The sequence below is a fragment of the Denticeps clupeoides genome, chromosome 3 (assembly GCF_900700375.1).
Source record: "Denticeps clupeoides chromosome 3, fDenClu1.1, whole genome shotgun sequence".
Taxonomy (NCBI): Eukaryota; Metazoa; Chordata; class Actinopteri; order Clupeiformes; family Denticipitidae; genus Denticeps; species Denticeps clupeoides.
In genome coordinates, this window is record NC_041709.1 from 8,491,458 (window position 1) to 8,517,937 (window position 26,480).

The 26,480-nt window shown below is 46.3% G+C and overlaps 1 protein-coding gene across 1 annotated transcript; it reads left to right on the forward strand.

Annotated features, from left to right (window-relative positions):
- Window positions 1-7,988: 7,988 nt before the first annotated feature.
- msi1a (musashi RNA binding protein 1a) lies at window positions 7,989-26,468 on the forward strand. Its single transcript, XM_028973542.1, has 14 exons — window positions 7,989-8,117; window positions 8,566-8,606; window positions 9,178-9,259; window positions 9,482-9,566; window positions 15,190-15,231; window positions 15,691-15,783; window positions 19,483-19,531; window positions 20,517-20,599; window positions 20,690-20,807; window positions 21,501-21,581; window positions 22,637-22,693; window positions 23,032-23,091; window positions 23,237-23,391; window positions 23,557-26,468. The coding sequence occupies exons 1-14, from the start codon at window positions 8,059-8,061 to the stop codon at window positions 23,596-23,598; spliced, it is 1,047 nt and encodes a 348-aa protein (XP_028829375.1). The 5' UTR covers window positions 7,989-8,058; the 3' UTR covers window positions 23,599-26,468.
- The last annotated feature ends 12 nt before the right edge of the window (window positions 26,469-26,480 follow it).

Sequence of the window (26,480 nt, forward strand, 5' to 3'; positions counted from 1 at the left end):
AGCGTCAGGCGAGAGCCCGTCCCGCCTCCTCTGGCCGGACAAACAGGTTCATCGCGGCGGGGGAGGAAATGAACAGTGCGACAACCATTCATTCTAGGAGAAAACTGTACATTACAATGCATGTTCATTGATGTCGGGATATTGATCCTCAAATTCAAATTGATTTTGAAATGAATTATTGATTTTTTTTTAAAAAACGAATGACACACGTGATTTCCAGAACCACATTTCATCCCATTTCAGCACGTCTTTATGCCACTTCGTCCTTTATGTCCGTCTGTCTTTCATCCTGACATAGATCCATGTTTTTTTTGATGCACTATATCAGTTTATATCCATGTTTTTGGTGGTTTTCCTGCTTAATTACGTGTAAATTACAGTTAATTGGAATGACTATCATAAACCACACCCACATTTCAGTGGTGTTAATAACGCTACTTCTTTATTAATGTAACTGTTGTGCAGTTCATGTTCAACGTCTGAAAGTACAAAAAGTGATTGGCAAGTTCACCACGAGCAAGCCAGAAGAAAAACCCAAACACTCAGGAATGCGGGACGGCTGGTTACGTCCATTTCCCGCATCAAAGTAAAAGGAATAAGAATAAAACCTCCCGCTAATGATGACGCCCCTTGTGGCGGGAGTTCCCGCGGTTATCGGTGCGGTTGCCGTGGTTACCGTGCAAGCGGCCGACCTGTCACCGAACTGCCGGAAAGCACGACGAAGCATCATCACCCCTGAAGATTCTCATTTGCATTCTCCGGACTGTAGGTATGGCATGTTATTAATACCGGGTTTGCTGGTAACTCGTGTGGGTGAAGGCCAACCTTTATACTGGTCAGTGCTGGGGGCTCGTACTGGCCAAGTTTTTAATAATAAAAGCAATAAAACTGATGTAAACGTTATTAATGATGATTAACAACACAATGCAGTCTTTTATTGTGAAATGTCCCCAGATGTCGTTCATGCCCTGGATGAAAGCATGATAAACTTTATTATAGTAGTGGTAAAGGTGCAGCCTCTGCATTATAGCCAAGCTGGAGGACAACATCTACAGTGTCGACTTTGCCTGCTTCAAGATCAGAGACCTGGACGAGCACGGTTCTATTTGAGAACCCCCCCCCGCAGGTAAACAGCATGTTTGTCTGTGTGTGTGAGTCCATTTTATGTCAGGTTTTTAATAAGGGGGTGTATGTAAATACAGAACAGGCTCTAACAGAGGGAGCTGTGGCAACATGTTTGCATGTAAAATCGTATTTCTCTGTCGCAGAGGACAATGAGGAGGAGGGCAGAGAGGTGGTTCCTGAGACTGAAAGCAGTGGGGGGGTCATTTGAGTTGGACCCTCCTTTCCTTTCCTAACCCTTACCATCCGCATTTGATCCCAGTCTTCGCAAAAGTGGGCACTTCGATAATTTTTTTCTTGCCCCAAGCCCCTGAACGTTTTTTGTAAAAGATGCACGATAGGTTTTGATAAAGATGCACGACTTCAAAGAGTCCCTGCTTCGGATTCTGCATCCCCAACAGCCGTAACACATGTGAGCACATCTACGAGTTCCCACAGCTGTCGGACAGCACGAGTGAGTCACTTCCTCTCCGCCTCCTCCATCTTCTCGTCTTCTATCTGTCAGCACGTGGGCCATGACTGTTTACTTCTTCACAGAACCTGGAAGGTAAATATGTTGATCTTCTGATAGGTAGCGGCTTGAGTTTGACATTTTGTATTTACATTTATGTCATTTTACCAGTGGAGGCACTCAGGGTTATGTCCCCCGCTCAGGGACACAATGGTAGTAAGCGGCGGTTTGAACCTGTGAATTTGTGGCCTTCTGGTTTACAGGCGAGTGTGTTACCCACCAGGCTGCTGCCACCCTACCGCCCTAGTGCTTTAATTTTATCCTTGTTAGCAGAGAGTGGGAAATATTGCCCGAGTCAGGGATGTACACTGTACCTCACTGGTTCTGCATATCTATGCGTGCGTTCCCAGTTCGCCAGATGGTGGATCATCCATACGAGACCCTTTCTGACAGCTTCTGTTTTGTGGATAGCAGACTGGTCATGCACAACAAAGCCGACTACGCTTACGATGGAGGCCAATAAGGAAGCAGTCCTTGTGCATGAGTGTGTGTGTGTGTGCGTGTGTATGACAATTTCTCTGAATGATACATTGCTTATCCAGGCTCTCTCACGCACGTTTTATTCAAATATCTTTTCTAGATGAAGGCAAGCATTTCCCTGTCTCCACCAGGATTTTTAGACGATCGTGGTTGTGCTTGTCTACAAAGAATGTCTTCTTGTTTGTGAAACGAATGTCTTCTTTTTTGCAGAAATCTACACACGCTTGTTTCTGGCTGGGTTTCTTTCATATAGCACCGTTCTTCTCTAATCCAGTACCATTAACTTACCCCAAGCTGAATGTTATTTTACAGTCGTAGGACAAATTTAAATGGCTCTTTTACAACAGAATTGTGTATTTCAGTCGCATCACAGTACAGTGTTAAAACATTTCTTCTGGAAGGTGCAATGTAATTGTGTAATTGTGTGATTTGTTTGAAATTTTGTAAATACTATTTTCATATGATTCAGAGATTGATGGAGCTATTGAGTTGATAAATATACGCCCCAGTGAATACCATGATGTTGAGGACATTTTATACTTTTATAATAGACATTCAAAAAAATGCCAGACGATTTCCCAGAATTCAATGTAATTGTAGTTATTGTATCAGTTTTAGTTAGTTATGCATTGCATCATGACGTCAAAATGTTGTTTTGAGCACAAATCTTTAATTCTAGTCAGAGCATTTTATAATCAAGTACAGTGTTCAGCATCTATTAACACTAACAACATCCACATATCTTTGACTTGGTAGTGTTGTTAGAGGTGTGGACCAGTTTTACTTTTTAACCACTAGATGGAGAGAAAGGTCTAAACCTTCTCAGGTCCAGCGTTTGAACGCTGTGACTGCATTAAGCATTGCAATAAGCATGCTAGTTAACTTGAAAATTCTTTTAGCATCATACAAACAAATCTACTTTGACTCTTGAGTTATGTCACTTAGCATTTCTCTGGCATTTCACTGGATATAGTAATGTCATTATTGTCTTAAGCTATTTTTGATATTTGCAGTAGTTTTTGTACATATAATTTATTCCTCTTGTTCCTCCTACTGCATTGAGCATGTTGTCGACAAAAGAATTTCCCTCGGGATGAACACAGTTCTTCTTATCTTATCTTACAGAAAACATACATATAAGCTAATTTGGTTGATTCAAATTATAAATCAAAATACTTAAAAAGGAGAAGCAGTCTTCAGTATGTCAACCTTTTTCTCGTTCTTTTGCTGTCTCAAACCTATTTTCTGGTGTTCTTTAACCCATTCTGGTTTACTCCATCTGTTCTTCTTTCTCTCTACTTGTTAACCAATCTCACCCGCTTTCTTTTCTCCCATTTGTCTCTCCGCACCTTTGTGCCCCTCCCTCCATCTCTCGGCCTGCTTTCCTCCTTTCTTCCTCTCTCACCTGGTAACCAGACCTCAGGAGAAGAGTGTTGAGTTTCCACTTTCCCAGAGAAAGAGACAATCTGTGCTTCACAAAGCCCACAAAAGCACAGTGGCACCCTCCCTCTCTCCTCTCTCCCTCCTTCCTAACCTCAGCCAACGGCCTCCGCCATTCTTTTCGGGCGCGCTACTTGTTTTTACCCGTGTTACATTTGTGCGCTTGGTAAACACGTTTACCGAACGCAGCGGCTGTTTAGCTGAAACTTCTGCTTCGATTTGAGCTGGGGCTTCCAGCCCACGCAGCTCTTCTCTGATCCACCAGGTGGCAGCCCTGATGGGGTTATGTAGAGATTGCATGGAGTTAAATCATTAGCTCTCAACTATGTAATATAACACTAGAGTGTGGCCTGGTGAGTGGTGACACTTTACAAACTCATGCAGGTTCCCGGGTGCTGGATTTGTTGCCTTGTTGCCATTTTATTCCCTGACAGGGGAGCCCATTGGTGGATGGAAAGGGCAAATTGTTGCCTTGGTGACAGGGTACATGGAGGCTGAAATCAAGATTGGTGTAAATTTACCAGTCAGAGCCCTACAGAGATTCACAATTCCGCGACTTGCTGTGAATCTGCTGAAACAGAAAAAAAAAAAAAAAAAAAACGCGTCTCCTATCCTACAAATGCACATGAATCAGAGCGGGACAAATTATCCAGGCTGCTGTTTTTTTTTTTTTCCCCGAGTGGAGCTTCAAATGGCATGGCTGTCGTTGCCGATCAAGGGCCAATCAGAGTGCCTTGATCCAAAAGCAGGCATGGAGAGTGGTGGGGGTGGAGCTCTTCGGAGCTGCCTGATCAATGAAACAACACAGTGGCACAATGTTCACTTTCACACTCGCTCCATGTAACCCCCCCCGGCCCACCACCACGAACCCTGTCACCGCCAACGCCAGCGTTTTCACGTACAGTTTAACCAACTCCACTGACCCCTGTGCAGTTCAACCGCGAGCCGAAACGGTTACCGGTTCCCCTCCCCCGGCAAGTAAATAAAAACAAAAATAAACAGGCCCATCCCCTGCCTGGGCCCAACGGGGCAGCGGCCCCCCCATCCCTCTCCAGAGCGTCGCTGTGTCTCCCCGTGTGCTGGCACACGGCGGACCACGGAGATGGGTGGGGGGGGGGGCTATAAATAGCCGGGAGGAATGGCGTTGATAGGCCTGCTGGACAGAAGGAGGAGGGCAGTGGAAAAAGGATTAATAGTTATCCCGGACGCTTGGGAGACGCTGCTCGCGCCCGTCCGGGGGTTACCGTGACCAGGTTGCCGGGGACGGTGGAGGTGAGGGGGAGTGGCAGGTGCACCGCCGTCTCCGGTGCAACTTGTGGGCGAGGTGGTGGTCCAATATGAAAAAAACTCATCCCTCGTCTTGCCGGCGTGCATTTCACACTGCATCAACATGAGTTTGACAAACCCAAGCGTGTTTTGTGGAAATAACTTGCTGTAGCTGTGATTACGGTAATTATATAACAACGGCCGGGTAATTATAGCAGTGGAAACCCCCCCCCCAAAAAAAAAAAAAAGATTGGCCTTGTGTTTTCTGTGTCTTGTGTTTGTCTCAAATCTCAATTTCCTATTATGTCAGGCCAGCCTTCCATAGCAGTGTCTGTTTTCGTAGCCCGTGGCCCGAGGCAGGATTTTCCCTCGGCTCGTCACAGAGGGAATAATGGGAGCTCGTGGGTAATACCTGACTCTATACATGACAAAGAGGCGCTGCTTTGGTTTGTAAAGTGGCTCGTCCAACTGCTCAGGTTCCATACATTATGCATCTCGTCTCGTCCACGTCACCGGCGCAGCCGGACAGTTTCACTTCCAGCTTGAACATAGTCCAAAAAAAAAAAAAAAATTGAAAAATCACAGCCCCCCGTCTCACTTCCTCTTCATCAAGCTCCACTTTTTCTTTTTACGCCCTTGCACCTCTTTCTCCTCCCTCTGCCATTTCTTTGTCCCCCGGAATCACCCCACCTTCCAACGAGGATGGGAGGACTGCGCGAGTGGAGAAGACCAGGGGGAGGAGCTCTGCTCTGCGGCACAGGTGTGCTCGTTAGTGACTCATTCCCATCATGCACTTCACTTCCTCTTCCTGACACCTGCCAGGTGAAAAAAAAAACAAAGCGCTAAATCCACTAATGACAACCCGGGGGCTGCTCTCGACTCCTCTCCTCTGGAGCGGGAGCTCCATTACGACGCCGTTCCATTATTGAAGAGAATTAAATCGGCTTTTATTTTTTTTTTTGGACCCTCAGCCAGACGCCCACTCGCCCGTTCCCCTCATCAATCTTTGCTTGTTGCCACAATGGAAGGTGAAGATGACAAATCAACACAAAGAGGGCAAAAGTTTGAGGCCTACCACCCCCGTGGGCTCGCTACCAGTAGTGTCTCACAGAGGAGGTCCCAGGGCCCGATTCTCAAAGGTCCAGGGGGAACAATGGGCTTCCCATGCCAGGGTCAGCTGTGGTCAAGCGGACAAAGACAAAGAGGTCCTGGTGTGGACCAACTAATGCCTGTGTTTGGATGACGGGGTCACAAGAGGGTGCTCGAAGGATGTGCAGTCAGAAGATGACTGACATCTGCAAATGTTTTGTGGGTTTTTTTTATGAGCTATTTGCATATTTGGGTATAGCACTGAGGTAAATCGGAGGCACTCGCCATAAAAAAATTGCCGCCGTCCCTCCCCACCTCCGCTGACTCCTCTGCCTTTTTCATGTTCCTTCATGCCTGCAACAACTTGAAAAGGCCGGGTCCTTCACCGGCACTGAACTTTTGAGCGGGGGAACAAAAGTTGCGTATGACAAGGGATTTCATAGGACAAATCTTTCTCTCGCATTCATTCCCTCCATCGCACTTTCAAGCTCCTTTCTTACCCTCTCTCTCTTTCCCTCTCTCTTTCTCTCTCTCTCTCTATGCCCATCCCCCACCTTCATTCATTCCTCCCTTTTTCATGTCTCCAATACAAGCCTGCCTCACTTCTTTCCATCCTAAGCACTCGTCTCGTTCCATTTCTCCTCGCTCTTTTTTCGGCCTTCTCCCTCACTTCTCTCACTTTTTTTTTCTCCACAGCTTTCAAACTAATTCCCCCCCCCCCCACTCCCTTTCTCTTTTTCTCTGCCTCTCTCTCTTTATTCAGACCCATTGATCATGCATGCAGAAATTTAGCACGCCCATAGCTCCAGTCAGAATAGGCGCTGTCCTACATACTGTTCCCCCCCCCCCTCGCCTGTCACTCCCGTGGCACTCAACCATCGACTGTATCCAGCGCGTGCACACACACACACACACACACACACACACACATGCCGTGACACCTGAGCATCCAGGCATTTAACCAATTTTGACACTTGGCCATATTGCAAAGTTCCTTTGAAAAGTTTGCTGTGAGGACGAGAGGCAAGGATTAGGGCCTTCGGCTGCGGAACAATCTGGCTTCGCTCCTTTTAGCAAGCGGCTACCGAGGAGTCTTCTCCCCTCACCTTTTGTCTCATGTTCGAAAACACATTTGTTTTCCCCCGGCATGCCCGAGAAGCATGATAAAATGTGGTCTTGGTCGGAGCGGTTCCATCACGCGCTCAGTGGCTACAGTACTGACTGGTCATCTGTCTGACATGATCCACTGAAAAGTAACCATGACGGTGAAAAAGCCACCCCCTGATCCCGGTGAAAGCGATACGGCTTGTGGATTCTGGAGTGTGTGTGTGTGTGTGCGTGTGTGTTTATGGTGGGAGGGGGGGGGGGTGCACGCCCGGTCCTGCGGCGAGTCTGCACTCAGGTGACGGGCTGAGGTCCGGCCCAAAGCGCATTTATGCAAAAAGCTGCTAATCTGCCACTTAGGCGGTCACATGGGCACACAGCATGGCACCGGGCTGGACTTGAGGGGCCACTTTGGCAGCCCTCCCACCATCGCCGCCACTAATGCCGTGACCCAGCCGTGGAACGGTGCTCCTCGAGCGTCCAGAAGAACATCCGGCACGGATAGGTCTGCATCAGAGTAATACCACCCGACCCATCCGAGACACGGCGTGCTCTGCGGCCACTCCGAGCCGACAGCAATGACAGCGAAGGGTATCCTGCCCGCCAGCGCCAGTGCCATTTGATAAGAGAGCGTTCCACGGGCCGCAGATCGACCCCGTCCGCCGAGAAAAAACGTGCCTTTCATTTTGCTGTCGCTCCGACCAAGGTCAAGGCGTAGGACTCGGGTCCCAGACAGGAAGTGCTCTTTATTCCACGCGGGAGGGAGAACACGAGGGGGACCACGGCGGTAATGGGAAACAGAGGCGCACATGGAGCTACTGTACAGCAACATGAAAGAGGCGGGCAGGGAGGGGGGGAGGACGGAGAGTCGGGCAGTGCGGGAATAAGAGGGGTAGAGGGGGGGGGGGCGGAGCTTCTTCTTTTGTGTGTGTGTGTGTGTGTGTGTGTGAGCCTGGCCCTCCCTCCCCCACCCCCCTCGGCCACCCGCCCCTGAGTCTGCAACTCCCCGCTCCCGCTCACCTCACAGTCGGGAACGGAGGTACGGAATGGACACGGAAGGGAGCCAAAGCAGCCTGTCCTCGGCGGACTCCCCGCACGACCCCTGGTAAATAAAAAAAAAAAACCCGCTCTCTTTATTTTGGGGTGTGTGTTTGAGGGGGGGGTCGGTCCTACCCGGTTCTCCGCACGTTGTCTTAAAAAAAAATACGAATTAAAAAAAAAAAAAAAGAGTTCGTTTCAGCGGCGCGGGCGGCACCGGAGCGCCGAGACAAAAGGACCGCGTACCTCCACCGCCGCGGTTCCGCTCGTTTCAACTTTTACTCTGTTCACTTCCATCTTTAAACAAGAAAACGGAGGCTCCACTCACAATGGAGACGGCGGCCCGACCCGGCCGGTGTAATCCGTCTACGCGCCTCTACAACATGGCCGTTTTTAATCGTTCACGCTTGTGCTCGTTCTGTTTTTTTTTATTTATTGTTATTTTATTTCTATTTTTTTTGGCGAAGGTCCCGTGTTGTTCTCATCTTCTGTCTCCCGTTCTCCTTATCTTCCAGCAAAATGTTCATCGGGGGCCTCAGCTGGCAGACGACGCAAGGTGAGACGTCCTGCGAGACACTTTCTCGGAGTGGAGCGGCGGCCCCACGCCGCCAACTTCCCTCGTTTCACGTCTCCGACTCGCTTTTATTCCCCCTCCCGGGATCCGGTGGAAGTTTGCGGTTCTGTGCGCGGGGTAGAAATCAGAGCGCGGGGATTTGCGCCGCAGACGGCGGGGATTAGACGCGGTCCGCCGTGGCCGATATTCCGCCCGCTCCGGCGCATTGTTAGGCCACCTCGGTCCCCGCCACTAAAACCTCAACGACGGAGAAGCGACAAATAATAATAAAAAAAAAAAAAACACAGAAAACGCGGCTTATTTTGCGCGTGCACGTGATCATATTTCCACGTTTCTTTGTATGAATTAATCCCCGCTGGAATGAATGGTGGCGGGCCAGACATGATCTCCCCGAAAAGCATGTGAATGAGTGCGACGCGAGTGGCGGTGGGGGGCGGGCGGCGTACACTCGGGGAGGGAGGGGGGTACCATTAAAAACACACACACTCACACACACACACCGTTCTCAACAGAAGTCCGTCTCTCTAACGCATGAATGTGTGCCGTTTTTCAGAGGGGCTGAAGGAGTACTTCTGTAAATTCGGCGAGGTGAAGGAGTGTATGGTGATGCGGGATCCGGTTACGAAGAGATCGAGGTGAGGGAGGCGTGCGCTCCCCAGCGCCCTATCAGAGGAGCCCGTGTAGCGCCCCCCCCGACACACCGCTCACATTTGTTTATTTATTCAGATTTTTTTCATGTACACGCAAACACACATATATAATAAAACGTGTATATATACGCACACGTGTGTGCATGATTCTTTTTTTTTTTTTTTGTTGGTGGCGATTACTCACTGTTTTTTCCGCCCATCCTCCAGGGGGTTTGGGTTCGTCACATATGTCGACCAGGCCGGTGTGGATAAAGTTTTGGCGCAGAACAGGCACGAACTAGACTCGAAGACGGTGAGTGTCCCCCTCTCCCCCGATATATATAAATATATATATATATATGTTTTTGTTGTTGTTGTTGTTGTCATTTTCGCGAGTGATCGGTCGTGGAGAAGAGAAGTTTCTCCAGCTCCGGTGTGGCGGCGTGGCGGGAACGTCCCTGCTGGTTCCCGCCCACCGTCCCGCGCGCGACATGAAAGCGTTCTTTCTTGCCGCCCGTCGCCATGGCGACCCGGGGGCACCGCGACGGGGCGGCCGCTTCACTTAAACAACTTCCGCCGCGGACAAGAAAAAGAAACTTTATGAAACGCCTCGGAACGGTCTGCTTCGGTACCAAAATAAGTTTTGCTTGGGGGAATGATTTGTCTCTGAACCGACGTTTTTGTTGTGAGTGTCGTGGTGTCTCTAATGGCCGCCACCGGAGCAGTTATGGTGGTAGTAGCCGAGTGGGTAACACACTCGCCTATGAACCAGAAGGCCCAGGTTCAAACCCCACTTACTACCATTGTGTCCCTGAGCAAGACACTTAACCCTGAGTTGCTCCAGGGGGGGGACTGTCCCTGTAACTACTGATTGTAAGTCGCTCTGGATGAGGGCGCCTGATAAGTGCTGTAAATGTAAAGTTATCAGGACTCTGTTGGGGACAGGACACGTGTGTCTGTGCGGGGAGAAGGCTATTCATGTGTCTTTGTCAGGGACAAACGTGGGTGTGTCGGCCCCAGACAAAAAAGCCCGATCCTGGCCGCAAGGGAAGAGGAACGGAGGAATATGTTACAGGCCGCGTGGCTGTTTGTTTGGTTTGGAAGCCTCTTCGATGGCGGACGGTTTTCTTGTCCAGTGTGAGAAGCTGTGATTGAACGTGCCGCCGGTGACCTTAGATTAGACGCGGTGGGAAATCTGCGGCCTGGGAGGAGTCGGGGACACGTCATGACAACGTGTCTCGGGCAGCCGTTCCCCATTAGTTGCTGTTGGAGGATCGGCACGGCAACATCCGTCACAGGGGACACCTTTGTGGATCTGTTGCCATGTGGGACTATGTCACCATAACAACTTCCTCAGTCAACACAGAGGTGCCGTCCGTCTGAGTCTGGCTTCATAAGTACTCCAAGTTAAAAAAAAAACAAAAACGTAACTGTAACGTACATACTTATTACACTGTTTTTACTTAAAAAAAAAGGATTAGCTTAGCTTTGTGTAGAACATGGGTGTGTTGACTTGCTACCATGGTGTCCATTTTATTCCCCTCCGCAGTTCTCCGGAGTATTTCCCTCGTCCGGCCTTTGATTTTCCCGGTGTGCAAAGAAGGCCTTTGAGTCTGTGGTGGCCGGGCCCGCGTTTGTGTGTTTGCAGAGGCGCAAGAGACTAATCGTTGTGCTAATGCCGCCGTGACGTATTTGAATGTTCGGCCGCATAATGTTTGCGAGCGAGCCGCCTCTGTTGTGTTAATGGCCTACGGGGGCGTCGAGTGTGGAATTACTGGGAGTTTATGGGGTCACGGTGGAAACCGAGTGAGGATGTGTTTGTGATTGGTTAGGCGAGGGAAGTTGGAAGTCATGTTGACAGATCGGATTGTTCAGTGAGAGACGCCCATGTGTGCTCGCCTGCTCAACCAGAAGACCTTCCTTGTAAGATCTGCCAATAAATGTATTTGCGTGGATCTATTAGCGGCATTGGGTTTCACCGTAGACATCTGTGGCGGGTTCACATCTGTGGTGGGTACATTACAGTAGCCCTCCCCTCATTCCCTTTCAGCCCCCCCACCATTTCCCACACCTTCTGCCCGGCTCTCTCTGTCCCTCCTTGTTTTTCGCCGTGCCTCAGTCAGGGATGACCATTGTTCGATCTGCGTGAGATGTGATGAGAAGGAGCCGGAGACTCCTCTTTGGAACTAGAAAGAATGTGCCTTGCTGAGACAAATTTTTTTTCCTTGCTCTTGACCCACTGAGAGACAGAGAGAGAACAGACAGTAGACAGAGGGCCAAAGGAGGAGGAGGGTGAATGAGAGAAGGGGTACTTTTAGTTTCGGATGGGAAATGAAGGCATTTCGTGGACTCATGCGACAGGGAGCCATAATAAACAAGGCACTCAACCTTCATATTTATAAGTTGCACAAACAAACCATTTCTAGATGATCACAAACATGGTGGGGACTGGCCTGTTGAGAATACAGGGCATGTCCAGGGCCCAGGGATGTTTGCGTGTTAAGAGGGGTGTGACTGGCTGGGGATGCAATGGATTGTGGGAAAAAACGTTGTGGTCATGTGACTGCAGCGTAAAGGCCCCCTCAGGTCCCCTGAACTGAAGGTAGATGCATACACGGCAACCTTTAATTCAATATGTAACAACAGACACACATCATGTCAATGTAGACAGCTTGTTTTCACCCAGGTTCGGACTCCGTGATATTTTGTTCTGACCAGCGGGTTTTTTCAAGAGGTTCCGGTCATTGCAGAAAGAGTCAGTGCGAGGACAGTATTCGTTTTATTTGAATATTTCTTTCCTACCTCCTCGGCATTCTGAGGTAAAAACGGGCTCAGTAATTGGCTGAACCTCTGGGTTGAAGAATTGAGTTAAAAACAAGCCTCTCTGGTTGGGGAAAAATGACCAGTCAGAATGTACACTGTCTGAATCTGAACTTTCCGCATCTATCATGGGAGAATTTATGAGTTAAAAAAAAGACATTTTTCTTTGCCCTGGTACAGTTTGTTCATGCCCTCAAACTTTGTAAGCATGCGAAAATTGCCCTAAATCGGCCTGGGCATGATATCGAACACTTCCAACTAAAATAAATTCACCGGTTTAAATTGTATTTTGCAGATAGTAGTTCATTTGCGGATGTGTTGCATACCCGATCACTGAACTGCTTGACTATGGTAGAAGGCCATATTCAGAAATGCCTTCAGATAAATGATAAGAATGTATAATATCGTAATGTTTTTTTTTGCATGTGCACCGTCAAGGACCGTGCTCTCATCTGCAGAGGGGCTCCTGGGCGTGTCAGTTCAACAAAGCCAAGAGGGTGGTTGTGGCGATGTACCAGTCCCTGCTCATGCTTTAATATTTGATGAGCCGGGGTGAGAATGTTTTTTTTTTTTTTTTTTTAAAGGCCACGTCTGGCCTTCGCCACTTGAAGTCCCTGGGTGTGGCCTTGTGTTACACGGGTCCCGGTAAAAGTGCTGATGGCTTCAATAAACTAGATTATTCAAGATTACTTTTCCATTGTTTTGTCAGCAGTCAGCTGTCCGTTTTAAGATTAGTCCCCAGGTTCTTCTGACAGAAGGAGATGGGTGGGGGCAGGGAGAGGGACCCAGGTCTGTAATTAGTCGGGATCTCGACTAATCGGATTCGAGGAAGCAAACTGGATTGAACTTCCGAGGTATGGATTGGTTTAAAGCCTCTTGGATGTTTAGGGCACTTTGTACCTCGTCTCTCTCACTCATGCACACACACGCTCGCACACACACACACACCTTTGTCCTGTACTGGCCTGGAGGTGGGGTGTTGGCTCTCATTAGCGAGCATCATTAACTAATTGCTGTGCAATTGCTTATCCGAGCAGACTGACCCCGATGGCCGAGTCCCATCGTTGATGGCCCGCCGCTGAGCGGCACGTCGTGTCTCGGCGACATCTGCCTCGCCCGTCGGCCCTCCACCGGCGCAACATCACACCACCTTTACCGCAACAGGCCCTCCTGGCGGAGCACATGCATGACCGCCACGGTTACTGTTTTACAGCGACTGAGTCAGCAGACCGGGAAGTGATTTAGATGGCTGACTTTGCCGCGGTCAGCCCCTCGTCACAGTTACTGTTTATACGGCCGATCTGTTATTTCCTGCGCGCTGCGCATGTGTACGCGTCCAGCAGCGTCTGTGCTGCTGCTGCGCCGGACGGGCCGACCTGTGAGCCGAGCGCGGGGACGGCGGGGCCCGGGGAGCAGGAGGCCCCTGTTCTGGCCCGTCTGTTCGGGGCTCCTTTGTCCCTGTAATTAATGAAAGCGGAGGGGGCTGCCTGCTGGGCACAGCCTCACCAAACACAATTGGGCCGTCAGAGTTGTTCATGGGGAGTTTTTGTTTTACGATGAATGGGAACTCTCTTTCCTCGCTCCTTCCTTCTCCCTCTCCCTTGCCCACTCTCTGTTTTCGGCCCGCTCGCTCACTTGCCCACTTCTTTTTTTTTAATCCCTTCTCCCCATTTCCCTTTCTTTCTCATACCTCTTTCCCGCTCTCCCTTCTTCTGGTGAGCTTTTTATCGAGAATGAGATGGGCTGGCCTGCACTGGCTGTGGTGGTTAAAAACAAAAACTTCAAAACGCAGCTGTTCAAATGACATGTAAATGATGTCGACCAGCACAGGATATTCACCTGGAGACTCGGTCGCCATGTGCAAACAAGAGATGTTCCTTCTTCTTTCTTTTTTTTTTTTTTTTTTAAAGCCTGACCTCAGGTGCTACAGCCTCCATTGACCATTTTGACGCTGTTTTTGTTCTGTCTCTCCCTGTCTCTCTGTCTGTTGTTTTTTTTTTTTTTTTTTTTACGTGTCCAGGCTTGGCTAACTGCGGACGTGTTTGGTGACGCGAGGTGAATATTGGCGTAGTCTAGAGGCCTAAAAACTAAATTGTAGCACTAAAAACTGCACGCGCTGCCGAGGACCAGCTCTTGCTGTGCTCTCCGGGGTCCGACCGGACTCTGCGGACGAAAAAGCCCAGCACGTGCAGTCTTCTTTTCTAAAGAGCCTAGCTCTCAATCACTGAGGCCAACAGGTACGGGCTGATCTAGATGCTGTAGATCTGTAAAGAGGGGCAGTGTGTAACTGCATGGCATGGTGTAGCCTAGCTCTGTGTGTTTTTTTTTTTTTTTTTTTTTAGTCTATAGGTCTGCAGTCGTAGACTCACGTAGGGGGTGATTCAGATTTTTTATGGTGACTGCGTTTTGAAAGACTTTTTTTTACGAGCATAAAATTCTGGCTGGCAGTATAGCTTTTTAAAAATATATATTTATATAAAATTAGGTTATTTTAATAATTGGTTTGTCCATGTTTTTAATGTCCAGCTGGAAGTGACAGCCCATATTTCTTTTATGTAATAGTATATTGGCATAAGTCAGCGTTAATAGTGGTGTTATTATATATTTATTATGCATATCTGTGAAGTATTTCTTAAGTGTTAGTTACTTATTTATTCCCTAACGTGCAGCCTGAACTAGATGAAGGTGATTTATTTGGTGGTAGGAACTGAGGGGAAAAGTCATTGGGGTTTCCTCTGGTTTTGTGTCCTGGTCTGGGTGTGTGTGTATTTTGGTTTTTAGCATGCCCCCCTCCCCTCCCACTATTTGTTGTTGTTGTTTGGCTTGGAAGAGGACCCCTGTTACCTAGCAACATCCTATTAAAAAAGAGAGAGGCTTTGACTTGCACCATCAGCGGCACACATGAGATGGTCAGCTGAGGACACAAGGCTCCGGAGCTGCCCGGTCGCGGCATTGGCAACCTGAGCCGCAGGTCAAGGCTAATGCTAATAGTCTCTTTTCTCAGGCTGATTTGCCGGTTAAACCTCTACTTGGCCTTTGAGGTCAGATGCTAGAAATGGTGCCGGTGAAGTTCTTGACACTCTCTTTGTCTGTCCTTCTTTCTGTCTCCTTCTCAGATCGACCCAAAAGTGGCCTTTCCTCGTAGAGCTCAGCCTAAGGTATGTGTTAACAACCAGGAACCGGGCCATCACTTCCAAAACAGGGTGACATCACACCCGTCACATCTCATAAAGGACAAGGGACACCATTAGATCAGTCCTCCCCCTTGGTAATCATCGTCACGTGGCCCTCCAGAGACTAGGACTAATCTCTTTCTCGACATTTATAATCCCAATACACCGATGGTGGACAAGAGAAACTTGTCCTTTCTTGCATAGACTTATACACATAAACACTTATAAAACCAGAAGCCTGCACACACACACACACACACACACATAATTTACCATAAACACCATCTTCCCATAAAATATATATATATGTTCCTAAAGGTCACATGCATCATTAATCTATTGCTATCTGTAGGACTGCTCATTTCAAAGGTTAAATGTTTATCCTTAGAGTGTATGCCTTATTTATTTAAGTTCATAAATGTCTCTCTCTCTCTCTGCTGTTAGTTGGTGACCAGGACAAAGAAGATTTTTGTGGGTGGTCTGTCAGTGAACACTACAATTGAAGATGTGAAGCAGTATTTTGACCAGTTTGGGAAGGTAGGCCGAACTAACTTTATATAGATTAATATAGGTTAAACAAACGAACAATCACATTCACTTTTTTAGTGCGTTTAATAAAATCCATTTCATGAAGGCTGCCTGTTGGCACATTTTAAAAATTCTTTCCAGCCTGTTTCTCGTTCAATGACAGCATGTCCTCGTCACTCAGTGTGCTAAAATGCTGTTCTTTAAATGCCAGAGAGAGGGTGTCAGACGTTCAGGTAATGGATTATGGCAAGTGAGCGAAATGAAGGAGATGAATGGAAGCCCATTTCAGATATTTTATCCTGTCAAACAGAGTAAAACCTCCATTTAGTATCAGGGACAGTTTGTGGTGATGATGGTCCATAGTAGCTTGTTATATGCAGTGTTTTAACATTGAACCCAATTTTTAAAGGGAGGCGGCCAATTTCGGATGAACAGTTGGTGAGATTTATCAGGAACTGGACCATCAGGAACAGTCCGCAGACCGAGCCATTGTAGTAGGAGAATACACAGCGAAGGGAACTCAAAGTCAGAGGCGGCGCGAGTGAGGTGTAGTAAAGGCGAGGCGGTGAGGAGGGAGTGGGATCAGGATCTTAGCTAATCTGATGCAACAGCTGCTCTCGCCACCCCTCCGCCACACTCTTGCCCCCTGCCCCCTCTCCTGCTTGTTGCCTTGGTGACCTGCTTTGCCTATTGTCCCTATGCAATTTAGCAGCTATGCGTGTGTGTTTTTTTTTGTTGTTGTTATATACGTTTTTTGCAGGGAAGGGCTGCCAGAGGTAAAAATGTAATCGTGTTATAGTGAAGGTATAACAGCCTGTACATGAGCCAGTGGGATAAGCACGCTTTCCTGTGCCACACAGCTGCCATTCATAAACACACACACTCACACTGAATGTGCTCATGACTTTCTGTCACACCCACTGCAGAGACAGCACTCAGGGTACTTGTGCTGTGTCTGAGTAAAGAGTGATGATGTGGAGTGCCGTGGAACTTTTTAGCAGAAGAGGGCACAGAAAGATGCAACGCTACTGAAAAATATGGATTTGTGAGGATTTATGGATATCTTCAAGGATATGGACACCATCATAACTTGAACCTTTTATTATGTCAGTTTATGGTTGGGCAGTACGACCTGTAAATAATTTTTGATTAAGAAAAAACTTAATGAAGTCTGTAGCAGCTTATTTATTTATTTTTTCATTTTGAGATGCGATGATCGACGTGGATTTGGTTCACCATGAATAATTTAAATAATAAATGCACATACCCTCCCGATGACAAGTCCTTTTTACATCTCTCTTTGATGTGTGAATGATAGAGGACCAATGTTTTGATCTCAAATTTTGCAGAAAGGCAGATGAATAGATTCGTAGCCGTTTTTTGTCATTGTAATGAATTTATCGCTGTTTGTAATGCAGTCGGAGCGGAGCGGTTGAACAGCAGTGCACAAACCGATATGTGGTCTGTAGACCGAGCTGTGCGAAACCCTATCAGAAAAGCACAGAGCCACGATTATGCACCTTGAATCACGGCATCTGTTGATCCAGCAGTCTGATCCAGTGGCGCAGAGCCTTGTCAGATTGGTAGTGCCATCCCGCTGACCGGGCTATGGGGAATCATGCTAATTTAATCACAGCACTAACGAACATACTAATCTACGATCATTTGAAAAGTGACCACCAGGGCCAGCTCGGACAGCGAGAACTTCTGTCAGAGATCTTACTGTGTGATTGTGCCGGGAGAAGCTTTATACTGTCCATCTAATTGTCCTAATCTCAGTAGAGGCTGTGGCACCGGAGTACATTCACCAGCCTGCAGTTCATCTCAGCCCCTCCACAATAGGGAATCTGAGAGAACAGAACAGAACAGACAAGCTGGAAAAGTTGGGCTCCAGTCACCCATGAGGGTTGTCGATTAGACAGCTTCACTGGACCCTTTGTCTGCTGGCCTGTTTGGTGAGAGAGATAGAGAGAGAGAGAGAGAGAGGGGATAGTGGGGCATCAGAGAGATCAAGGATGAGATGAGGAATTCGAACAATAACTTTGTGTAATTTCAGAGCAAAGCTTTTCGTAATAAAATGGCTAAGGTCCAGACAGGGACTGAGCCGAGCTTCGCAGCGGCTGGAGACTGTGTTGTTGCTGTGCCTTTATTTTTATGTGTTTATTTTATTTTTATGGTCTTCCCGTGTGGAGAATGTTGCACTGCAGTGAATTGTCACATAAAGCTGGTTTAGTAGGAACTTTTTTTTTGGATAATGCGATGCTAATACTAATTCCGGAGTTGCTACTCAGCGGTCCACTCACTCTCTGCTCCCGGCTTTGCTGTGTCATTGAGTTGAGATGGGCTGGTGGGAAGGGAAGGAGAGAAGTGGGGGTGCAGGGGGATGGCTGAGTGAAGGACGGATTGAGGGGAGCAATCTTTGGTGGTGTGTGTGTGTGTTCGAGGGGGGGGGGTGATGTTTAAATGTCAGGGTGTGAGACAGAGACCGATCCGAGAGCAGTCGGACCGCTGCCTCCCTGACCTTTCTCATGGTCATTTGACCAGGTGGCAGGAACACGCCTGCGGCGATCGCACGCGGCGCACGACCGCTCAGGGTGCCAGATGCCTCGGACGCAGCAACAATAAAGGCCTGTTTCGCTGTGAAATTACACCAAGGAAAAAAGAAAAATAGATCGTCTTTCACGGTCTGTGCCATGGGGCCTTGTAGCTGGAGCGGAGGCTTCGTTCGCTGGGGTTCCGTTAGATGGCGTGATTCTGCGCGTTTCCGTATCTCTCGGGGCTCCCTGAAGAAGTGGACGAGAAGAGAACACGTAAAGCTGGTAACGGTTCTCACAAGTGGCCCAAGCGAGGGAGGGGAGAGATAGAAGCGAGTGTAGGGAACAGAATGAATAGGGCAGCAAGGGGGGGGGGGTTGAAGAAAAGCCGGGAGAGGGGGAGAGTGTTGACAACACCCCCCCAACCAGTCTTTGTTCTCTGCTCTCCTCTCCTATCAAACCTTTCCTTCTCTTCTCTTCCACACCTCTTTTTCATCGGTTTTCCGCGCTGCTGTCCATGAAAACGTATCGCTCGCTTCCTACTTTCGTCCTGTTCGGACATTTATTTTTTTTCACCCCAAAAAACACTCAAAAAAACTCTGACTATCTTTTTCTTTACTTGCCCCCTCCCTCGTTCGCCCAGTCACTTGCACTCTCCAGTTCTATTCACTGATGGAGAGAGGGGGGTACATTCTTCCCATTGAAATGCTTTACAGGGTCACCATGGGAATAGTAAACTTTGTTAAGAGGGGAAGAGATAGAAAGAGGGAGGGTTTTGGGGGAAGAGGACACTGAGTTTTTTTTTTTTTTAAGATTACACCCCTCCTCCTGAAACAGAGAGAGAGCATATAAAGCCTTTCCCAAAACTGGCACGTTGGCCTTTCAACGCTGTTTAACTTTCCTGAGGAAAAAAATGGACCAGTTTCTACGTTTTTTTTTTTCCAAACCCCCTTTACTTTCTTTCTTTACTTTCCCTGCTCCATTCTGCCGGCTATCTCACTCTCTCTCTCCACCCTTTTCTTCTCCTTTGTCACCTGTCACCCCCTCTCGGACTCCCCTCCTTGCTCTCCCCATCTGTTGGCTCCTCTGGTGCCGCCATGGAGAGGCAGCAGGAGCCCATGCTGTGTAATGGCGGGGTTTGTCCCAACTCATCCCCTCTCTGTGTCTCCTGCAGGTCGATGATGCCATGCTTATGTTTGACAAAACTACCAACAGACACAGAGGTGAGATGATGTGAACACCGTCCACACACACACACACACACACACACACACACACACACACACACACACACACACACACACACACACATTAATATAACTGACCAGACAACATGATATAATTCATTATGATTTCTGTGGTTTATTGTTGTTTTGTTCTATTCTGTTGTAACCCCTGTTAAAGTAACCTGAAACAAATTAATGTATGAGGACAAGCTTAAGTACACGAGATAATTAAAATGTTTTGAATTCTCCTCATCTCTCCTCTCTCCTCTCCTCAAACGAGCTAAGCTCATTGACGAGAGCTCGGAGAATGAGGCTACGTTTATTAGTTGTCTCGTTAATCGGGTCTCAGAGTAAGCCCCCTCTCTAAGCCCTCCCCCTACATCATCTGATTGACAGTGATGGCCATGTCAGACCAGATAGACGCTTACGGTTACAGCGGACAGGCGTTTAGTCTGGGGAAAGGTGCGCGGGAGCAGGATTAAGGATGACTAGTGGGAGCTTGTAATGCAAAGGGCCTTCAACTTTGTACAGTTTACCAGGTTTGTGAGAGGAGTTAGAGAGGGTCCTGGGTAGAGTTTTTTTTAACATAGAGGATTCTATTACATGCAATCAGTTAGTTTCTTGGAGGGTACAGATCTCTAGAATGTTCTAAAGGATCAACACTGTGCCTGGCCTTTACCTTTATTTCTAAGACTGCGGGCAGGACACTCTAGGAGGAGATCTGTGGGATTAGATTAGGCAAAGTGACGGAATGACGTATGGATTCTTTGAAAGGGCGGCAGTTAGAAAGGAATAATGGAGAAGTGCCAGAACTACTGAGTGTGAAGAGTGTTGGGAATGTTTCCATTCTTAGGCCTATATCCTAAACACCGATCAGTTACATGGCCCTGGATTTCCCCGCAGCCCTCTCTTAGCCTCCCTGCAGACAGGTGTGTGTTTGTACCTGACCCTCACAGCCGCCTCTTGTTGTCTGGCCTTGCAGGGTTCGGCTTTGTAACCTTTGAGAGTGAAGACGTGGTGGAGAAAGTATGTGAGATCCACTTTCACGAGATTAACAACAAAATGGTAGGTGTACGTTTGGCTTCACCTCATGTGGCCGTGGCGTGTCTTAGAGTCGTTTCTGACCCCACTTGAACATGATCGTGATGTTTCCAGGTGGAGTGCAAGAAGGCCCAGCCAAAGGAAGTGATGTCACCAACAGGCTCAGCTAGAGGACGATCCCGGGTGATGCCCTATGGCATGGACGCCTTCATGCTGGGAATTGGCATGCTGGGTAAGGGACAAAGCAGGCATTGTAATCCCGACAAAAGAGAGCAGCCTTGCTTCACTTTCGCAATGAAACATCACCTTTATTCCCAAAGTGTCCTGGAACAGAGGAGTGGCTGGATTGTGTTTCACTGTCATCAGAGGTGAAAGTGCTCCCTCTAATGGTGTAATGGAGTTACATGCTGCAGTGGCGTTAAGACAAGGGGGTCATGGTAGAAGACCTTTTCCTTTAAATAGTATTTCCATAGAAGCACTTGACTGATTAGGGTTTGATACTAATAATAATACTATTAATAAAGTTTAATAAACATACTGCAAATAATCAATATATGATTCAATATAATTTAATATTATGATAAATATAGTGTGTCTTGCTGAATCCTATAGCAAACAAAGGGCTTACTATGATTATGAACAAACTAGTTAGTAATTAATTATATAATTGTTATATGCAAAGTTTTATAGGGGAACCAGCTTTTCAGATTGGATTGTGGAAGTTTTGAAAAGTTATTTTAATAACACAGCATTATATTAATATTGCATTTGCCATGATCGGTGTGTGTATGTGATGACGAATGACATTCTGAATGACAAAGTTTTTTTCTTCTACAGACTACATGCACTGCAGTCATCAGATGATGTCAGTGTCACTCTGGGTCATGTTTCTGTTTGGATGATAGTTCTGTTTTGCTCCCTGCAGGTTACCCAGGCTTCCAGACTGCCACCTATGCCAGTCGTAGCTACACAGGCATCACCCCTGGATACACCTACCAGTTCCCTGGTGAGTTGCATGGCTGCAGCACACACTGGTGCAGATGGTTCACTGGGTCAGTAGTCAAGTAATATCACACTTATTTTGTGATATCAGATAAATTCTGTGAGAAGTCAGCACAGTCAAGGTGTAGACCCAGGGTAGAACGCTGGATCTGTTTCCACGGTGATCTGTGGAAAGGATTTATTTGTTCCATGGGATGTTAATCGATTTAGTCACCATCGCTACAGTATACACCCACGGTTACACACTATTAGAGGCTCAAGCCTCTGTTGAATTCACATATATCTAAGATTTATCTGTATACTGGTTCTCATTACGGACTAAGCAGCTTTAGTTTTTGATTTTGCTGAAGGAAAAATGCTTTTACTTAAATAGTTAGTAAAATTATAAATAGTTAGAAAATAATTTTTTACATTTCTATAAAGAAAAACATTTTTTTAGTTATCTAATCCCTGATACACACAAACACAAATGCACTTATTTTTAGGTGGGTTGTGTTTTGTCAGGTAAAGAGAGTGATGCCTTCCTTTTTATCCATTCCTTTCGAGCTAACCTTTAACCCTGATCCTCAACCCGAGTCTCTCTCCCATTACATTTTAACCTGTTTCTCACTCAGTTTAGATCTTCTGCTCCTCTGCTGTGTTTGTTCTGGTTCCCCTAATCTAACAAGTCCCTTTCCTTCCAACCCTGTTGCTTTTTCCCCTCTGTCTGTCTGGTTACCATTTACCTCTTCCAACTTTTTAACCCCTCTTTCCTCTCGATCCTTCCCTCCCCTCTTTCTCCTATGTAGCATCTGCACCTTGCTGTAAGTCGCTTGCTTGTGTACGGGTGTGTGCATGTGTAAATGTGCACTTATTGACTCCTGCTTCTAGATGGTGTGTTTGAAAAGCACCCATTCATGGTGTACATGTTTGTGTGACAGAACTGGATTAGATGTGCTTGTGTGTTGTGAAAGGTGTGTGTGTGTGTGTGTGTGTATTAAAGGCATACATTTGTCTACCCCAGCTTGCAGATGGTATGTGTATTTACAAGAAAACGCTCTTTTGACATTTCTGTTCTAGAATTCCATTTAGAGAGGACCCCCCTTCTGACATCATCCCACCCCCCTGAGATCGCAGGTCAGTTGCTCTTCCGGGCTTTTGTAGCAGCTGTATGTGTCAGACTCCCCCCTTGCTGGCCCCTGCTGGCCGACTGTGGTACATACACTCACCTGCAGCAGGAAGCCGCTGCATGCAGAGAACCTGGGTCTTGCTTTGTGTACCACAGTCTGAAACACAGCAATGGCTTTTTTTTTTTTCAAACCATTCGGACCTGTCATCTTTTAAGGCATTTTAGATGTGGGCATTGGCCATTTATTTCATGCACCTGTATCATATTTAATATTGAAAAAAATGACTTATGGTCTGAAGTGAAACACTGTTCTGTCTATTTCTCTTTTTATACTTTAACCCTTTAGCCATTCCACTGACAGCCTATGGACCAATGGCAGCAGCAGCGGCAGCTGCAGTGGTCAGAGGTATAGCTCCATTGTTTGTGCATGTGTGGGGAGGGGTGGTGGTGTGTATGAGTGTCTGCTGTGTGTGTATATGTGTGTGTGTGTGTGTGTCACTGGACGTCATCCTGCTATGCTACAATGGGTTCATTTTCATTGTATTGTCCAGGTTCCACGCCCTCTCGCACTGCAGGGTTCCTGGGGACTAGCAGCCCTGGCCCAATGGCTGACTTGTATGCTGCAGCCAATCAGGACTCAGGGGTCAGCAGCTACATCAGTGCAGCCAGTCCAGCTCCTAGTACAGGGTTCGGCCATGGACTTGGGGTACGGAGTGTGTTACACAAAAACACAAACACACACATCAACTCTTATACTGTATAATTTTCTCTCTTTCTTTTTAATGATCTGTATGAGTTCTACATATGCTCTTATTAACCCACACACACCTGAGGTTATTTATAATAATGTTTTTGTGCTGTTGGTCTACAGGGTCCATTGATTGCTACTGCCTTCACTAACGGCTACCACTGAGAGGTTGCCAACCAGCACCTGACATGGGAGGGGTCTTTTCTGCTGACGAGCCAACCAAACTGCTGTGTGCCTCCGCATGGTGCAATTCTATTGGCTGCTGCAGGTCATCCCTGACTCCACCCACCGACTGAAGATATTTTTCCTTTCTGCCCTGTCGTCTCCTCTCTTCTGTACTAACAACACTTCCTACACAACACATCTTGTGTTTTTCTCCCTGCCTTTACCTTTATGTAGGCTTATTTAGGCTCAATCACCAAGTGGTGTCTTTTCAGATAGCAAAAAATTTAAAAGGAAAAAAAAGCATAAGCAAAGGAAGGTTTTTTTGATTGTACTAAAGGAAAAACATGAGGAGTATTTTATTTTTGTTTTTCTTTATTTGAAGCGTTTTAATTTAAGTGTATTTGTTACAATGTCTTGTTTTATGTTTTGTTAATTATTTTCTAATGTCTGAATTAAGAAAAAGAACATTGACATCGTCTTGCTGTGTAGCTGGAGGAAGAGGAGGGACTTAATGATGGGAATATCAGTGGAGCGATGAAAAATGTTTTGTGCTTGCTCCAGGACTGACCCTCTCCTCCATAGGGCTCCTTATGAAGTTTAACAGACGAAGAACAAACATGTGAAAGGCAAATTCGCTTTCTTTTTTTAACAAAAAAGAAACAGGACAAATGAAAAAAAAAACAAAAAAAAACTAAAATGTATATTTTGGTAGTTTTTAAACAAACAACATTTGTATTATTGTTATTATTATTATTAATATCAACAATAATAAGAAGATTCTGTAAGGTATATGTTTTCCATAATTGGTTTTAAAGCAATGTTTTATTTCTTCCTGTAAGATATTGTAAATAAAGCACATTCTCGGGAGGTTGGGGTGGGTGACGCTTGGAAAGGAAAGTTGGGGTGAGACTCTGAGTGGGGTTGAGGCTGACGGAGGGGACTTCGAAACTGGAACATTTTGCTTTTGAGTTTTTGTAACCCAAGAAAAGATCGATGGCCTACTCCTGGTGAACAGGATCGCCATTGACCATGACTAGCTTTTTGAATTTCTGAATCGTGCACGACACCTGGTTTGGATGTTCATCCATAACCAGATCCAAAAAATTCACAAATTTATACAAAACCACTCACAACGAGTGATTCTCCTCTAATGTTCTCGCTTAGATTAAGATAGACCCTGCACACCAAGATATGGTTTGCTATTATATTTTATATATTGCCATATTACGAGGCTTTGCTTTTTTACGGCGAGCATTGTGGCTGTGACTGATGTGTTCCCAGATCTATTTACTGCATTAATCCGTTCATTTTTTATTTGCTGTTTTTCTGTTGCTGTCTGTCGTGCCATCTTACTGGCCTGTTTTTCAACCCACAAGATGGATGCTGATTTGTGTTCATTGGCATTGTACGCATATTGAATGATGGATTTGTTTTGCTAATTTGGTCTCTCCATGTGCTGCACCTTCACTGTTTTTCATTTGAACATATTTTTATGTTATGAATGTGAAAAAATTAGATTGTGTTGGTTTGCGCTGTTATATGAAGTGTGGGCTGTTTGTTACAGACCAGTTTCCGAAAAATAGCGGGGTTTTAATGTTGTTGCGAAGCGGGCAGGATGTCCTGGGCCCACACGTTTGGTAAACAGTGGACTAATCGGTGGGGTGGGTTCTTAATACTGCTTCTTGGAGAAAAAAAAAAATATATTTTTGCGCAGTTTTCTTCTATTGTAATTTTTCTGACTAATATTCCCTTTGGCATTTACAGCAATTTGTACCATTTAAATGAAGGACATGTTTACAAAGGAACTGATCCTACAAGCTGTTACATAATTTTTCCAATCTGGCAGTAGCTGTCCTTTTTGGGTTGTGTGCTTGTGTGTTTGTGTAAGATGCAAGGAACAAGTGTGTGTTTGTGTGTGTGGCTGTGTGTGTTTTCATGAACAAGGTAACCTGCAATTACACTAGGAAAGGGCATGGCTATTTGAATATTCAAACAAATTTTAAATATTCATTTGCTTGTCTGAGTCTACTGGTATTCAAAAAGTGGAGGGATAAAAAGTACTTTCTGTACCAGCTCCATTACGAAATATTTGTGAACTTTTTTTTCTCTGTAGCAGAGCTTTTCTGTAACAGACTCTGTTTTGTCCAATGATATGATATAGCCTTTTCAGATTTTAAAACTGGAAATACACTGTGTTTATAGGGGATTTTGGCATTTCATTTACTTGTGAGCTGCCCATCCCCGTATTTACACAGGGGTGGTTTACACGCTTTTGTACTGCCTCCTCAGTACTGAAAACCTTGTCTTGCTATATTGAGACATGGCTGCAGAGTGGCTGTTAAGGAGGTTGATTATTAGGTAAAACTTAAAAAAGCAACTTTTGATTAAACACCGTTGACTTCCTTTAGTCTTCCACTCCGTGTTCTTACTGCTGATGGATTTTTCTTAAAAAAAACCCTCTCTTTCTGACAGGACCACCCCACAAAACTACTGTTCAACTCACACTGTAACTATTTAACCAACAAGAAAAAGCAATAAGTTATTTTTTATCTTAATAAAAAAGTATGCTATTAATGATGGTATGAATATTGATGACCATAAAGTGGCATTAAGACTTATTTTCAGAAAAGAAGCTATATTTTTTCTGACCTGTTTTTATCCCCTCTCTCCAAGATTGACTCAGCGATTTAACTTCTTGTTTCTTGTTTTTGTTGACGTGTTCGGGGGTAGTCATATGGGTGGGGCTTACGATGTCAAGAGCTACAGCCGAACCCTGTAAACCTGATTCTGGGTGGGGCTTTGCCGGGAGGGGAGGACGGGTAAAGATTATTTTGGAGGAATCTTAAATTCATTCAGCCAACACTGTAACTCGGTACTCTTCT